The sequence below is a fragment of the Ischnura elegans genome, chromosome 5, assembly GCF_921293095.1.
Source record: "Ischnura elegans chromosome 5, ioIscEleg1.1, whole genome shotgun sequence".
Classification (NCBI taxonomy): Eukaryota; Metazoa; Arthropoda; class Insecta; order Odonata; family Coenagrionidae; genus Ischnura; species Ischnura elegans.
Window position 1 is genome coordinate 96,881,044 of NC_060250.1, and position 16,624 is coordinate 96,897,667.

The 16,624-nt window shown below is 39.6% G+C and overlaps 2 protein-coding genes across 5 annotated transcripts in view; both read right to left on the reverse strand.

Moving 5' to 3' along the window:
* The window catches only part of LOC124159302 (bestrophin-4-like), a 54,465-nt gene extending 47,540 nt beyond the window's left edge, over window positions 1-6,925 (reverse strand). For both annotated transcript variants that reach the window (XM_046535033.1, XM_046535032.1), the window contains exons 1-4: window positions 6,401-6,925; window positions 6,196-6,314; window positions 4,947-5,081; window positions 4,410-4,520 (exon numbers count right to left, since the gene is read on the reverse strand). In XM_046535033.1, coding sequence (XP_046390989.1) covers window positions 4,410-4,520; window positions 4,947-5,017 — 182 coding nt within the window. In that variant the 5' untranslated portion in view covers window positions 5,018-5,081; window positions 6,196-6,314; window positions 6,401-6,925. The remainder of the gene's footprint in view (window positions 1-4,409; window positions 4,521-4,946; window positions 5,082-6,195; window positions 6,315-6,400) is intronic.
* A 7,051-nt stretch (window positions 6,926-13,976) lies between these two features.
* The window catches only part of LOC124159303, an 89,447-nt gene continuing 86,799 nt past the window's right edge, over window positions 13,977-16,624 (reverse strand). For all 3 annotated transcript variants that reach the window (XM_046535035.1, XM_046535034.1, XM_046535036.1), the window contains one exon: window positions 13,977-16,394. In XM_046535035.1, coding sequence (XP_046390991.1) covers window positions 15,104-16,394 — 1,291 coding nt within the window. In that variant the 3' untranslated portion in view covers window positions 13,977-15,103. The remainder of the gene's footprint in view (window positions 16,395-16,624) is intronic.

Here is a 16,624-nt window from a genome sequence, read left to right on the forward strand (position 1 = left end):
ATCGCATGCTGCTTTTACCATCGTGTTGAATCACCATCTACTTACGTCCATACTAGAAGTACGACTATCTTTTTTGGATCACTTGGAAGCCAAAATTTTGGTACAGGAGGATTTTTAACGCCTCATTTCGCCGTTATATTTCGCTGGGGCAACGGAAAACAAAGCATTGGTAAAATTCTAGAAAACCTTCCATTAGGGATAGATATTCCGTAGTTCATAATACCGGATTAACGACTATCTACTGTAATTGCAATAAATATGTTTTAAAGAGCGTCGATCAATAAGTCAAATAATAAACGAAAGGTGATAATGTTAATATCTCCGGCGATCATCTGTCTTAATCAAAAGTAGTTACGCATACATGGCGATTGCCGTATGTCGTTGCAATATCCTTCTACGGCAAATTTGAACTAAGAGCGATATTCGCATTCGTAAAGAAGCCTGAAATATTACTGAGAGGGCGCAGGGGGAAGCAATAATTAGATTCGAAATGTTTTTAGTTTCACGCTCAACAGCGCGACGTCATTACAACCGTTCCGGTATTCATTTTTGCAACTCATTGAGATGAATAAATAACCTAACTTCATAATGTTCCAGTCGGGATTTTCAAAACAAGTCGAAAGACAGCTGCATAAAATCAAGATTAGCGGCCTCTTTGGGGCTGGGGTTATGCTGCGCAAAATTGAAAAACAGCGTAAAATCAAGAAAAGATGTAAAATCGAAGTTTTACCATTGCAACTCCCTATGCTTTCCGGCCGGACTTGAGTGTCGCTGCGTAAAAATGAGACGATGTAAAATCAAAGTGCGTAAAATCGAAGTTTTACTGTACATACTTTTATTAGATTGAAATACTAGTAATGTGTACGTGATTCAAAAAAAGAATGATACCAAACAGGATGCATTTCTTACATGATTTAAGCATTTTAAGCAAGAAACGGGACGGGAAATTTTACTTTTTAATTGCAAATATATCATTATGTTTCAATTTATGTTGAATTTAATGATTATTTCGTGTGCATCTACTACATAATTGCCCCGGTTTTCACTCTTTGTTTCTATCTTGCGCATTAAAAGCCAACTACTGTAACGGAAAGGGTCTTCGGCGCTCACCTGGTGATGTGTCAATTAATACAAAGTAATAAATCATAATCACAAATTTGTACTCCAGGAAATACCACGATATGATATTACTCACAACAAGCAGAAATAAGCACATTTGAGTTACAGTGCCGCCAGGTTTATATATAGAAGCACAAATAGTAAATAATAACTTTTCTTTCTTTTTTAACTTTTCTAATCTAACAGCAAAACAGAGAAACCAAAGGCAAATGCGTACTGAATGAATACTAGCAAATAGTTTGAACTATCACCAATCGAAAAAGAATAAGTGTCAAATTATACAATGTAATGAATGACTCTTCTCGATAGACTTCAAACTGTACGTTAATGCCGACGTCATGATTTTATCCACTATTTTTTTTCTTAATTTAAAAAATTTGCATTAGCTTCAATGAAAGCATATTAGCAATGACAGTGAAATTACGAATACAAAAAACCTGTAAATAAGAAAGAAACGAGAGAAAAAGCTGAAAAAATTATGAAAGACAGTCCCAATCCCTCAACCTTTACTAGCACAGCTCAAATCGATGGCCACTTGGCCGCCTCGGTAACATAAAATTACTCAAAAAAATAAGTATTATAAAAAGTAAGGGTGAAAACCGGTTCAAGTATGCAGTAAATGCATACGAAATAATCATTACATCCTGCATAAATAGAAGCGGAATGATAAATTTGCAGTATAAAATAATTTATCCCCTTGAGTGCATATATATATTCACTCACAAGCGGAATGTTAGTGGAGCAAAGCAGAAAGCTACGTAAGTAGATAGGATACTAAATTTTCTTTAGAGGCATAAGTGGTGCCAAAAAAATTGTCCAAAAACTTTTGAAAGTGACTGTACGTGTAACTCAGATGTAAACATAAGGGAACTAACGGATATTTTCACGTAAAAATTCCCATCTCTGAGTTCCTCTATCATTCTTATGACAACTGCTTATCATTTTTTACACTACGAAACTGACTTGAAGAATTATCAGGAGCAGTTGACCAAAGCGAGGCCTCTGCTTCAAAAATGCTGTTCCAACAAAATTTGAATGGTAATCCTAAAAGAAACGGAGAGAACCCCGAACTTTCTCACTTCAGTGACCAAGAAAACAACTACAGCTATAGCACATTTTTTAATTTATTTCATAATTTACATCCGGAAACTAAAAACCATCAATAAGTAAAGGATTTTACGATGGTATGTCCAAAAATTAAAGCATCCACTATAATTGCCATGATTGCTGTTTCTATCAAAACTGTAAACATTTCATCTTAAGAAGTTTCATCTCAATTAAATGATTCGTTTTAACACAAAAAATGGTTCATCGAGCCTCGGCTGATAATGTCAATACATTTCGATAATCAGCCAGAACAAATTTAACGTTTTTTTTCACCATGACGATGACCTTTTGGCCACTATTTCCACGAACCCAATGTGTTTACGGCTTCTTCAAGCGTTACTCCCGCGGCATTCATGAGGTTCATACGTCACACGGCATCAGCCAATAGAAATACATTTCGCATCGTGGGCGTGGCCAAAGCTCCTAGCAGACTTTTAAAGCTACGTATCTCTGTTAAAAATCGACTTTGAGCTCTGAAATTTGGTGTATGTGTTTTTCATTCATATATTTTTGGTTTAAAATAATAAAATCCAATTTCTAATTTTGAGAGTCCCCTCCTATTACTCGCCGAAATCCAGTGTTTCCTGTGACATAGGCAACCTAGCCTAACATTCCCGCATTCAACTTATTTTTTTCATCCGTCCCCTTGAAAAATGATAGATCGAGGTTCCACTGTAACAGCAAAGAAGTTACTGTAGTACTGAAAGTAGTTTGAATGACTGTATTCTATAGGAAATACATGATAAGAAGTCAAAAATTTATGCCACGCTGACATTTCAATTACAAAATGTAATGAAAAAAATTTGATGTGATGAGTGCGTGACTCACCTTGCCTGTATTAGGGTTAAAAAATAAGCATTGGCCTAGTGTCACATCCCACACAGCACATCGTTGCCAAAGGATGTACGCTGTGCGTCCTCTCACTGTCCCCGGATTATCAGGACAGCCAGAGGATGGCCGGCTGCCGCCCTTGCCATCCGTCCGCACTATCTCGGACGTCCAGCGGACGACCAACTAGTGTCCCCTTTGTACGAGGGTTTTGAGCAATACTCTGGCAAATTCATATGCAGCGATAAAATTGTAAAATATGAGCCCAAATTTCTAAAAACTCGTGAATTAGCATATGACGTAGAAGTATCCAGTTCGTATCTAGATACTAATTGTAAGTTTCGTATCTAATTTGGAACTATTTTCTTTCTCGGATGGTGCCATAGCCACTTAGAAAGAAGGCCCGCGGAAGGATCCCAAGTGACGGCTGCGGTGCCGGCCGGTTGCAGTTGGAATTTACGTTGTTAATGTTACGTCTCACCACATTTCAGGGATTTTGTGGTTAAGTTGGTGAAAATTAGAGTTTCTGTGAATAGTGAAGCAGTATATACATAGTAAATAGTCGTTCAGTTCGAGGAAGTGCCTCGGCTCAAGGGACTTGGCTGGTCTATTGTGTCTGCAGCGGTCCCTTTCCTAAAACCGGCGCAGCACATATGCACAGTCAGGCACTTTAACCACTTTTTCGGATAAGTTCGTGCCACCTGGCATGAAACTATACGAGGCAGAAAATAGTGTATTGGACATTAAACTTTTAAAAGAGAAAAGTTTCGTGCCGGCCTGATCGGAAATGAATCAGATCGTTTCGTGCCTTTTTGGATCAGGCACGAAACGTAAAGTTTCATATCGAATCGCATCCTTGCTTGCAACTTGAAAATAGGTGTAAACCCCTCAAAGTCATCATGCAACCCTGTACGCACCCTTTAAATTTCATATGCTGCCGTTTTGCGTACCCAGTACACTTCCTGAACTTCCTCATTTAAACATTTTTTTCTGTCTAGTAATACCCTTAATGCATAGAGAGACATTACCAAAACTGACACAGGCAAACAAAAGTTCAGCAAAATCATAGCTATGCTGTTTGAGTTGACCAAATGTGTAAAAAGAGCTATGGGAAGGGACAAGTGATTTGTTCTGGGGATGAATTATTTCGGCAAAGGGGGTAAACACCCCAGGTAATCTGGATTTACTGTCTCTTGGTCTTTATTTCACGGGGCAATTTTTGACAGCTCTTTGCAAAGATGCTACAAATGGTCAGAGATACTGAGCATGTCACAAGGACACATAAAAAACTTTTGGAAATTCTGGCTAAGATTGCTGATAGCCATAATTACCTTTTAATTATACATACACCTTACCTCCTCTGAGATGTATTCAGCCCAAAACGATAGATAGCACTGAGGCCAAAATAGCAAACAGAATAGAGCAAACAATTTGGCCACAGCATCTTATAAATACTTCCTCTCCACCTGTAATGAGAGCATTTCAAAATCGACAATAAGAATCAGAATTATTAATACAATAACATATGACATAGGTATGTGGATGCTATAGTGTCTATATAGACACGGTATTAATAACAGTCTGAGAGACTCTTAATTCAACTCAAGACACATCTTGCTGCACTGCAGTAGGTATTACAGAAACTATACAGTTTGTCATAGGCCTTGAGTCATATGAAAACTCAATTGGGCTTTGCAACTTAGAAATTACGAGAAATAAACTGGCCTTAAAAATACAAGAAAAATGGTTGAGAACATATATTCGAGTAACTATGATGCACACTTTTATCCAGCAGGTATTCACCAGCAATGGATTTTATTCACACTCTGCATTCAATGAAATAATTTGAAAAATTATGGTTCATGATTTCTACCAAATTGAGAAAATTATACCTAAAAAGTAGCTTCCAAAAGCAGCCAAGACCCCGGACGGTAGTTACTTCAGCTGCATAGGAGACAGTCATTTTAGCAAATTCTTCTACACAATTAGGATCATACTACTTGTTGGAAGCTTTCATTGTCATCAACCTGGAATTGAAGGGTCAATGTCAAAATAGCAACTAAAACATTTGTTATCATACTTTTCCAGTCTAATAGCATAATTCATAACTCCAACACTAAATCATTAGAATACCAAATTTACAATGATTCTTCCCTGATCAGTGGTCCCTACCTACCTAATAAATAGGAATGGCATCTTATATTGTAACAAATCCCTTTATCAGAACACCATTCAATACATCATTACAACAGAAAATGAATTATTTCCATTTTTACTTTAAAATTTCACAATTCATCCTTGATTATATACAAGCAAGGTATACCAAAAGTTGAATAAAAGAGTATCTTCCTAAGCTTGTAGAGGAATTTAATAGAACCATAACAAATAAAATGTTGCACAATGCCTCTGCTAATCCGCTGATCCAATGCTGGAAGTAATGCCAGTAATGCCTTGAACCCCTTGACTGTGCCATGCACAGCACATAAGTGGTTGGATTTTTTCATAAGCAGTTTTCAAACCTCGAGTCAATAGGTAACATTAAACTGATGGAGGTCAAGATAATTGGTAATTGTTTGCATCAAAGCAACAATTCCAAGGACTGACTGCATGTAGAAATAGGATAAGCCAATTTAAGCACCAGTTTCCCTAATAAAATCAAGTGAGGATAAAATGAAGAATATGAACCTTACAAGTGGTCGAACCTATAATTTTGTACTCTTCTCTAATATCTAAAGAAACCTCAGTTCGGTAAAAATCTCAAAGGAAAGAGTGAATACATCATGCTTCTTATAAGCAGAAATATTAGGAATCACATGATTCATTAACTAGGTTCCTAATATTTCCAACATAAGCATTTCATCGTAAGCCATTTCAACAGAAGTTAAGGAGCATCAGTTCCTACCAAACTTGTCAACTGGATACTGATGTTATTTAAGCAGCTTCCCAATCAAACCATGAAGTTGCCATCTCCGCTGGCTCCCACTGTTTTAATTAACAGGCAAGAGGCAATGACTCACGCTGAATCGGGATGTAATACAATCCCAAATATCTACTAGGATATTGAATTCACGCTTGCTTTCTCACATCACAATATAATTGCAATACATTTATGTTATACGCGACATGAACAACTTAACTTACCTCGATATAACCACATTCATTCACTAGCAGTATGAATGAGACGTCTTTAGAAAAGCTTCCAGCGACAGTGTGCTTTCCACGATTGACACCAAATCACCGCCACACTAATGTTCACCACTCTTATAAAAGACAAAACCCCAACAATTACAAGCCATAAAGGGGACAATTATGAACAATGGGACGCAAAGCAATTTCATTAACTAACCGAAACAAATGTAAATGACGGACTATTATTGGGACTTATTAATCTCGTACGCAGCTATAATGCGATGTTAAGGCCGTATACAAAGGGCACTGGCACAGTATGACGTGTGTATGAAAGCGCTTGCAATATTGCGTCGTGTAAAGCGGTGAATTGCGAGAATGCATGTACATGAAATGCCAAACAGCCCGTCCTAATTGCGTTCGTGATTTCGCGCAATTACACGCCATTATGAAAAATTAATTCAGTTCTAACCTGCGTAATTACGTGCCCCGCGTAAAACGGCCATCAAGCTTAGCATGCGAATTTGCCGTATGTGATAATTTTTCATTATAACTGCTTATCGTGAACTCCGGCAGAGCGGCTTCAAATGCCGCTGCGGGTTCTTGGGCGATGCGCCGATGCGCCATCACCATCACTTCGCCTTAGAGCCTTCGACTTCGCACTGCTGCACACCACTAGAGGGACGAGGTGAGGGAGTGAGGGCAGTTGCTATGAGATGGGGAGAGCCACCTGTTTAGGGGTTCGTTAGAGACGAAATATGGCGGCTGGTAAGGGTACGAGTGGAGTTGAGTTGATTATACGTTAGCAAAATGCCCTCGTGTCCTCTTATAAGTCGTGGTGATTTCTCGGCTGTGTCTTTCTAAAACCCGCAGAGATTCTGTAAATTACTTGCGAGACATTTCCCGCATTGGACCTAGGTGAGGTAAATATTTATAGGTGCAGGCGGTAAAGTGAGTTCCGCGAAATTAGATTTACGTGCGAACACAGTCATCTTCAGAATCACATCACGTATTTTTTTTAAACAATAAAACTTGTTAAGTGTACGTACGCGTATCGACCTTTTGTATGTTTGTCTATTATTTGTTATTCTTAAAAACTATGAGTATGGTGTTTTTACTAGAGTCAGTGGCGGATACAGATGGGGGACATGCGCCCCTCCCTTGCGAGTCCGCCCGTATTGCCAAACATTGCAGAACAATTGTAACCTTTTTACAGGGACGCCGACTTGCAAAAAATATTGGGGGGCCCAAACCGGGGATCTTGCCCCGGGAAATTTTATAAGTAGTGAGTTTTAAGTTTTTAAGCATTTTAGAAGAATCATATGATCACATAGAACCCTGATAACTGGAACCTCGATATCTGGACACTGAAGGGAAAATCGACAAGCCTGACACATTTTTTCCTCACACCCATAACGAATTTTTGAGGGGGCGCGGGCCCCCTCGAGTCGGCGCCTCTGCTTTTTTATATTATAAGATGGCATTGTCTCTTATATGTTATCTAACGATTTCATCGTTGGATCATTCTTCCTCATAGAATGATTCTCCAAAGTTGTTAGAACATTAATAGCTTTGCTTGGTTTCGCTTTTTAGTAGGGCCTTCTTCGCTTCTATAGCATTGAGGTGTTTTTCCCTGTCCCGTTCCTATCCTTTCCCTGAGGCGTCGTCGGGCTCCTATCGTGGCGGCTCCTCTTTCCTTTCTCTCCAGCCCCTCCCCAGGTGATTGGGCGTATAAGCCACTGGCTTAGTTCCCGGCCCCGGTGCGTTGTATCCTCGAAGGGTTTGCCCTGAACCCTCATACTCTCTCTCTTATCTCTTATATGTATCTAGCGATTTGATCGTTGGATTATTCTTCCTCATAGAATAATCCTCTGAAATCGCTGGCACAGAAATGGTTTTCCAGGTTTCGCTGATGGTAGGACCCGCCTTTGTGACGGTGCGGGATTCCTTGTCCCATCCTTTCCTTCCCTATCCCGTCCCAGGAGGCGTCGTCGGGCTCCTATCGCGGCGGCGCCTCCCTTTTTCCTTCCTGTCCTCCCCCTTCTGCGGTGCAGAAGTGATAAGCTAATCCTTCAGACCTTGGCCCAGGAGTGTAACCAGCGAGCCCGCCCAAGGGTTTCGTATCCTCTGTATCTTATATGTGCACAATCACTTTAATTAAAATTTTCTTTTACTCTGACTGTGACTTGATTATTCTTAATGCGATAAAAGTAAAGGTAACTCAAGATGTCTTTTGCGCCCCCTCCTTGAGTGTTTTCTGTATCCACTACTGACTAGAGTTCAATATCACACGTGAAATTATGTTTCATCATCACTGTTCTACAATTTCAGGATTGGTTTGATGCAGCTCCTCACTCAATTATCTCTTGTGAGCTGATCTTTTCACACCTACGTATTCCTTCTCTTCTTGTCCCTCTTTACCAGTTCCATATATTTTGTTCGAGGTCTTCCTTTTCCGATGTTGCCATCTAATTGTCCCTCGAGGATTGTCTTCGTCAGCCCATCATAAATTATTTTATAGAGGTATAATATATTTATCAAGAGGTATTTAAAAAAAAATGCGAGTCATTGGCGGCGGGCATCTAGGATCAAGTTGACTCAATTTTAGTTAGAACTCAACATATCAACTGTGGAAAGCATTCTGAGCGAGCCTACATGGACTCGAGTGACCCCGATAAAAGTAAACTTCCCCATGGTGGGTAAAAGAAAGGTAAAGGAAGGGTAGTACCCATCATGGTGGGTAGTTACCCTTGTTCAACCCACGCTCTACACTCCGTGGAGGGTAGGGGAAGGGAAGGAAAAACCTTCTACCCTTCTTGGGAACTCCTTTGCTTACCATTCCTCCATCCTTTGTCCAACATCTATTAAGGGAAGGGTAGGCCTATACTTCATCTACCCTTCCTGGGAACTCCTTCGCTTGCCATTCGTCTAGCATCTATTAAGGGAAGGGTAGGACTATACTTCATTTACCCTTTCTGGGAACTACTTTGCTTACCAATCCTCTATCCTTCGTCCAACATCTACTAAGGGTAAGGGAAGGCCTATACGTCATCTTTCCATCCTGGGAACTCCTTCACTTACCATTCGTCTATCCTTCGTCCAACATGTATTGAGTTTAAGGGAAGGGTAGGGCTATACTTCATCAACCCTTACTTGCAACTCCTTCCCTTACCATCCATCTACCCTTCCTCTGCACTCCATTAAGGTTAAGGGATGTAGAGGGCTCTCCTTCGTCTACCCTTCCTTGGATCTGCTTCCCTTACCATCCATCTACACTCCATTAAGGGTAAGGGAATTGTAGGGCTATCCCTCATCTACCCTTCCTTGAAACTCCTTCCCTTTCCACCCATCAATCCTTACTCTACACTAAATTAAACGTAAGGGAGGTGTAGGACTATCCTTCGTCTACCCTTCCTTTAGACTCCTTCCCTTACCATCCGTCTAGTAAGGCAATTCTCGGACTACCCTTCAGAGGTTGACAGCAGAGGTTGTTGAGGTGCTACTTCATCATCTCCTAATGTGTGAGTCCTGGGTTCAAGTCCACGTGAAGGCTATTTTTTTTCTTCTGTCTTATAATTTTAGGAATCACCGTTACAACTCATCCCCATTCCTTTAATTTAGTTGCTTGGCGATTTTGTAAAATTTCATATTACTTTATGGAATTTTAGTTTTCATATTAGTCCTACCCTTCTTTGAGGCCGGCCCAACCCTTCCCCTACACTCCAGGAATTATAGGGCCTACCGGCCAATGTTCTAAAATACGCTCCATCTACCCTTGCTGAAGGGTAGTCCTATCCTTCCTTTACCCTTTGTTGAGACTGGCCCAACCCTTCCTCTACCTTTCCCCTACACTCCAGGAAGGATAGGGCCTACCCGCCAATGTTCTAAAATACCCTCTGTCTACCCTTGATGAAGGATATACTAAGGGTAGTCCTATCCTTCCTCTACCCTTCATTGAGACTGGCCCAACCCTTCCTCTACACTCCAGAGAGGATAGGGCCTACCCGCCAATGTTCTAAAATACGCTCAGCTCCGTCTACCCTTGCTGAAGGGTAGTCCTATCCTTTCCTTCATTAGAGGGTAGGCCTCCCCACAATGGAGGAGTTTATTTTTATCAGGGGAGGTCTTGCATCACCGAAGTGGCAACCGAGTCAATAACCAGAGATTTGTATCTGATTGGGTAGGAAGTTGCCACAGCCACATTATAGTAACCATATTAGTAGTTATTTTACTGATTGGATTTTCTATAGTTAACTTTAGGTTTATGCGAAAAATTATGCATTGTGGCTATTGTTGTTGATAATCCCCACTAAACAACTTACCTTTTAAATACTGTGAAGTCCACTACCAGAAATCCATAGTGTGTGTGTTGTTCCCACCAGTGGCAGATCCAGAGAGGGCTATAGGCCCCTCCCTGGGGAATCCAATTTAAAATACATATTATTATTAAAGTATTCTACCAATTAAGGCAGGTTTCCATGGAGTACTTGAGAAAAACTCTGGAGTCCTCCCTCCCCGTCAACCACTTCCCTCTTCAATTCACAATGAGGCCTACTCCCTTTCATTATATCTAAAAATTCCATTCTTTTCCTTCCTCTCCCTCGTTTACCTAACATTCTACCCTCTAACACTGTTTTCAACATCCCCTCCCCATTAAGTACTCGCTCCATCCATACCCTCTGTCTCCGCCGTATCTCATCTATAAGCTGCCTTTCCTCACCCACCACTTCATCGTTCCTCCTCCCCTCCGTCCACTTCACCTTCTCCATTCTTCGCCTCATCCACATCTCAAATGCCTCCAGTCTTTTCTCGCCCTCCTTCCTAAGTCCACTTTTCTACACCGTAAAGCGCTACACTCCTGACAAGACTCTTCACTATCCTTCTCTTTAAATTCTTACATAGGAAACCTCTCAGAAGCTACTTCCTGTTCATGAACGCCTCCTTTGCTAATATCCTTATATCCTCTCTTCCCAATATCCTTACTATTGTATCGGTTTTCCTCTAATGTACTGCCTAAATTGTCAAACTGCTCCACCTGCTCAAGTTTTTCACTACCCACCTTTACCTTAAGTTTGACATTCCTCGCTCGTTATGCTTTACAAAACCGCATAACATTGGTCTTCTTGTGATTTACTCTCATCCCATACTCCTTGCAATGCTCGTATAACGCATCCGCAAGAGCCTGAAGCCCCCTCGCTGACTGGCTAATCAACGCCTGATCATCTGCAACTCTCTCTGATTTGAACATCATTCCTCCCTCTTTTACTCCAGCTTCTAACTCATCCCATGCTTCCCTTACCATCTCCTCAGCGTACACGTTAAAGAGCAGTGGCCATAGAGGACAGCCTTGCCTCATTCCTCGGCCCATGCTTGCTCAACCAGATTCGTCATCCGCTACTCTCACTTGCACAGTCTGGGCCATATACAGATTACAAACGAGTCGCCTATTCCTCCAATTTTCTTGAGAATATCCATTAACTTTACCCAGTTCACTGTATCAAATGCTTTTTCAAAATCCAATAAGCAGGCATACACGTTCTGGTTATATTCTAGGTTCCTATACACATTTCATAATGGTTCATATAAAATAAATATATGATACAGTAACTTTAAATTAGTGATAATGGTCACATTAAGTTAAGACATAAACCATTGGAAAGAAAAAGAAATGCAAATTCTTATTCTTGCTATAGAATTTCATTTTCCTCGTGATTTACAGTGAATTATTTAAAATAAGAATCCAGAAAAAGCTGAAATTTTAGCATTTTTGGCTTAATGTCCCCTTGACGACTGCCAGTATTGTTTGTGTAGTTTGACATCTTTTCCATCGATACAGTTTGTGATACCAGCAAAGCTTTAAATTACCCACCTGAGTTTTAGAATTGATTTGTTTTGCCAGGCACCATTCGCACCCATCGCACAGTTTACAACAAGGTTGGATCTCCATTTAAACATGCTTCGTAATTTAAACCCACCACGGCTGTGCAATGGCACGCGATTAGTCATTAAAAAATTGATGAAAAACGTTGTCAAACATTATGAATCAAAAGTTTTAAGGAAAACATGTATTACTACCATGAATCCCTATTGTTCCAGTAGATGTGCCAATAGAATTCAAACGGCTTCATTTTCAAATCAGACTGGCATTCGCAATGACAGTCAATAAGTCTCAAGGCCAAAAGATGCCTCTTAAGGCCTGTTTACACGGTACATTAACACGTACGTTAATGTCTAAATGTATGAATGCGAGAATGAACGCCAAAATGCACCATGTAACCACCCAACTTGTGCGAATGCATGCACAGAAAATAGAACCTGTTCTAATTTGGTTCATACATTCGTACATGCCCCTATGAAAAAATTGTATAAACCTGTTTCAAAATTTTATACAATCTTATACATTGCCATGACAATTGTATAAATTGTATAAAATTTTGAAACAGGTTTATACAATTTTTTCATAGGGGTGTTCCATTCCGGTCCACAAAAATCATTCACGCAAACATACATTAACTCGTACGTGTTAATGTATCGTGTAAACAGGCCTTTAAGCATTAACATTCGAATCAATTCAGAGGTAAGGAAATAAAGGGATAGGAACATATAATAGAAAAAGGACTAGGACAATAGTGCTGTGGTAGATGGAATATATATATACGAATACCTACCTGTAGGGCCACAGTAATTTTCAATAAAAAATAAATTCAAATACAAAAATGGACAGTTGGGAACATATCTTTAACCTGGATGCATGGGGGAACCAGGGAGGGACTGATGCTGAACACGATTGCATAATATTTCCGGTTTGTTCTCGTACCCACTAGATCCATATTGGAACTTCAATTCCATATCTGAACAGACCAATTTCAGATCTTATTTTTACAGGGAACTGGTCAGAAATTTTCGATAAGGTTTGTCATTCTGGAGTTTGCATAGCAGTCAAATATCATTGAACCACTACCAACTTGCTGCATAATTACCGTCTAATAAAGAAACCACTTTTTTATTTACTATGGTTGATGGTTATGTTTTCTTCATTAAAATTTCACATCAAAACTCCAAAACCTAAGATTTATTAATTTCCTCCCTTTCAGCCTTCACAACCATATATTTCTCTCTTGTACATGCAAAGCTATCAGCTGGGGATATTAAGGACAGGGGCGGTCTGGCCAGGTTGGCAATCACTGAGGGCCCTGAGCTTAGGGGGCAATTGTTTCATTCATAAATCGAAATTCCAGCAGAACATACAGGAACAAAAAGGAGCGCCCACAGGGCTGACATGGGAGCAAGGAAAAGACAAACGAAAGTAGAGAATTGTGCTTTAAAGAAAAGTTTGCTCTTTTTACACTTATTCCTGCAGAATTTCTGGGTCACTTTGTTGTAAATTTTACAGTTCTGATAGATGAGGACCCATTCACGGTCCGTTCATTTTTTCTAGGGCGCTCACTCCCACTTTGCAATTTTGTCAGTTTTTCTAATGGATTTACAAAATATACTCATGGCACAGCTTGAATTTGTTTGAGGGGCTCTCCTGTCTATTTTGGGGAGATGGCTTAGTTGTTAAAGGTCGGAGTTGTAGAGTTTTGAATCTTTTCTAGTGGAGAATGACGGGACTTTCTGGTTTTCAAAAATATACTGAGTAGGGCTTGCAATAGACAATTATCAAACCAAATTTCAAGCCTGCACTTCAATTGGTAGCGGTTGAAAAATTAGTTAACCCAGTGTTTGGCGGGTTGCGGAATATGGCAGATGCTCTCTCACCCGTTGAAGTCTCCAGAAAAATTTGGCCCAAGAGGTAAAGTAGGATCATGTATTCACTTCTGGTGCATTCAATTTACCACAGTAATTCCACATAACCAAATTCCAATCAATAAAATCACTGATCATCTCCAAATTCTATACACATCAAAAGTACACAACAAAATAAATTAATTGTACACAGTGTAAGTTTGCATAAAATAATTAAAAAACTGCACAGCCAAAACATACACCAGCAATTGTTTCATTCATAATACAAAATTCAAGCAGAAAATATGTCCATGTTGTCTAAGGTACAGACTTCCATCCAAAAGAACCTGATGAACATACTGCACACTGGAAGTCAATTGCCCTACATCTGTGGCAATGTCAGTAAATTTATATAACTAGCCAACAAAGGAAGTGAAAAATTAAATGAGATGAAGGTTGGCGGATTGAGTAAGCACATACTTCAACAATTACATCATCATATGAAAAAAGTACAAATGCTATTACAAATTTTAAAACAATAATACTAGGGATTACACCAATCTCTCAGGAATAAATATGGCCATTGCCAATTTGGTGAACATTAGGAATAAAATAAATAAAAAATTGAATGCCTCACAACTCTTTTATCTGACTACATATCCACCTTCAACTCCCTCCTTTTTACACCATAAAAAAATAAAACCTCTGTTACGAAAGAGTATTGCCTAAATATATTCCTATAGAGAACATATTTAAATGGTGGAAAAATAAAAAGGAAACTACAGCATAACTGATGGCATAAGTAAAAATTATTTTACGTCTGAAGTCAAACTTTCCAATTACATTAATTATTATGCCATTTCTCAGTTGACCTTGATTGTAAATACAGTTTTAAGGAATGCCGCATTTAGATGCAATAATTTAAATAAAAAATATAAGACAAAAAACTAATAAAACTAAGTAGGTTCTTGGAAATGCTTCCCATAATACTGCAGTGGTTTTAGTTTTAGAAAACTAGGTGGCAGTCATGTATTTGAATGCAAACATAAAATGCCTATAAATGCCCATTCTTCTTAACCAAGCTGAGATAACACTTGTTGACCAGATTTAAAATGTTTTAGGGACCTGGAAGAGCTGTCAATATGACTTACTTTCAGGATCCGAATTTTGTACTTTTCTCCAAAATAAATGAAGCCTATACTGAAGTCTCAGGAGCAATTTCTTCTGCTTTCATGGAGCTAGTTTCCTCCAGACTTACCTCCTTCTCAGCTTCCGTTCGACCACAAACAGTTCCAACAAGCTCTACATTTTCCTCAATGGGTTCTAGTTCCACAAAATCTCTCAGACCACCCAGTCTACGCCTACCTCCAACAGGTTCCACCTCTTCTGAATTCCTTCCAGCTGCCTCACTAACACTCTCACCACCAAACCCACCACCAATGTTTGTTTCACGCTCTTGTGCAGTAGAAATATCATCATCACAAAGCAATGGCATATCACCACCACTATTGTGTGCCGGTGACATGGATGGAACAGGTATAGCTGAGGACGGAATATGGGGTAAGAAAACGTGCGGGTGAAGAGAGTCACTTTCTTTGAGAGGAAGAGGAGCTAGAGGAATATGCTGCAATGGTTCTTCTTTTGTTCTGCCACTGTCAGGCTCTAAGTCACCAGAGTTACCATGAAATTCTCTCCTTTTATCAGTGAGTCCCAGTTCATTTACTTCCACTTTTGCTTTTTCATGGACGGTCTCGGTAACATTGTCACCAATCATAGGAAAATCTCTATGAGATGCCTTGCTGTCTCTTTCATCAATTATCACAGGTTTACTAGGAGTTTCATGGTAAGAGGATGGTTGTTTTTCAGGTGGTTTAAGCCCTAATGTGTCTTTAAATTCAGAATTTACAAGTAGTTCCACTGATTTTGGCGAGCCTTCCCTTAGACTCATTGGTACTGCAATGGGGGAATCATTTGTAAAGGATCCATTCATATTCCACCTACCTGGACTGGAGGGAGGAGGCAAAATTGTTTGCACAGTATGTCTATATTGAATTTTTGGAGGAGAGCAATCTAAAAACTTCCCTACTTTCTCATTTACTTCCACCTTGGTGTTTAAATTATTATCATTCATCAGTGAAATCTTGGGATCCGAGCATTCTGAATCTTGAGCTTGCTTGGTCTGAACAGGAAGCACATTAGACACTTCTTTAACTGATGCCATCTTCGATTCTTTGATTCCCTTTGCAAGTTGAGAAGTCACCCGACCCCTGGGCATTGTAATGGGAGAGCTCTGCAGAGTGGGGAAAGAGGAAACTTGGGGATCAAAAACATACTTCATTGGGGTCTCATTTCTTTTCGGTACAATTATTCGAGCGGAGGTGGGCTGTGAATTTGCACTGGTAGTTCCCCCAATGGCAGCAACTAGCATGGTCTCAGCATTTGTTGGATCATGGCCAGTGCCAGTCCATGATTCAGCCGGCTGTAGACTGAAATAAAATTTTAGGTCAAGTCAGGCAATTTGATACAAAAATTTATCATGCCACCCGCTCTTTTAATACAGATTTTAAATTCCACATTTATTAAGGTTAATCTCAGATGAGATGGAGTTCTCCCTATTCTTTCAGATGACAATAATAAATATCATCTCCTCTATGGGACCATTGTGTAGATACATATATATTACAAGCTACATACCTATTTCATATTTTACTAAATA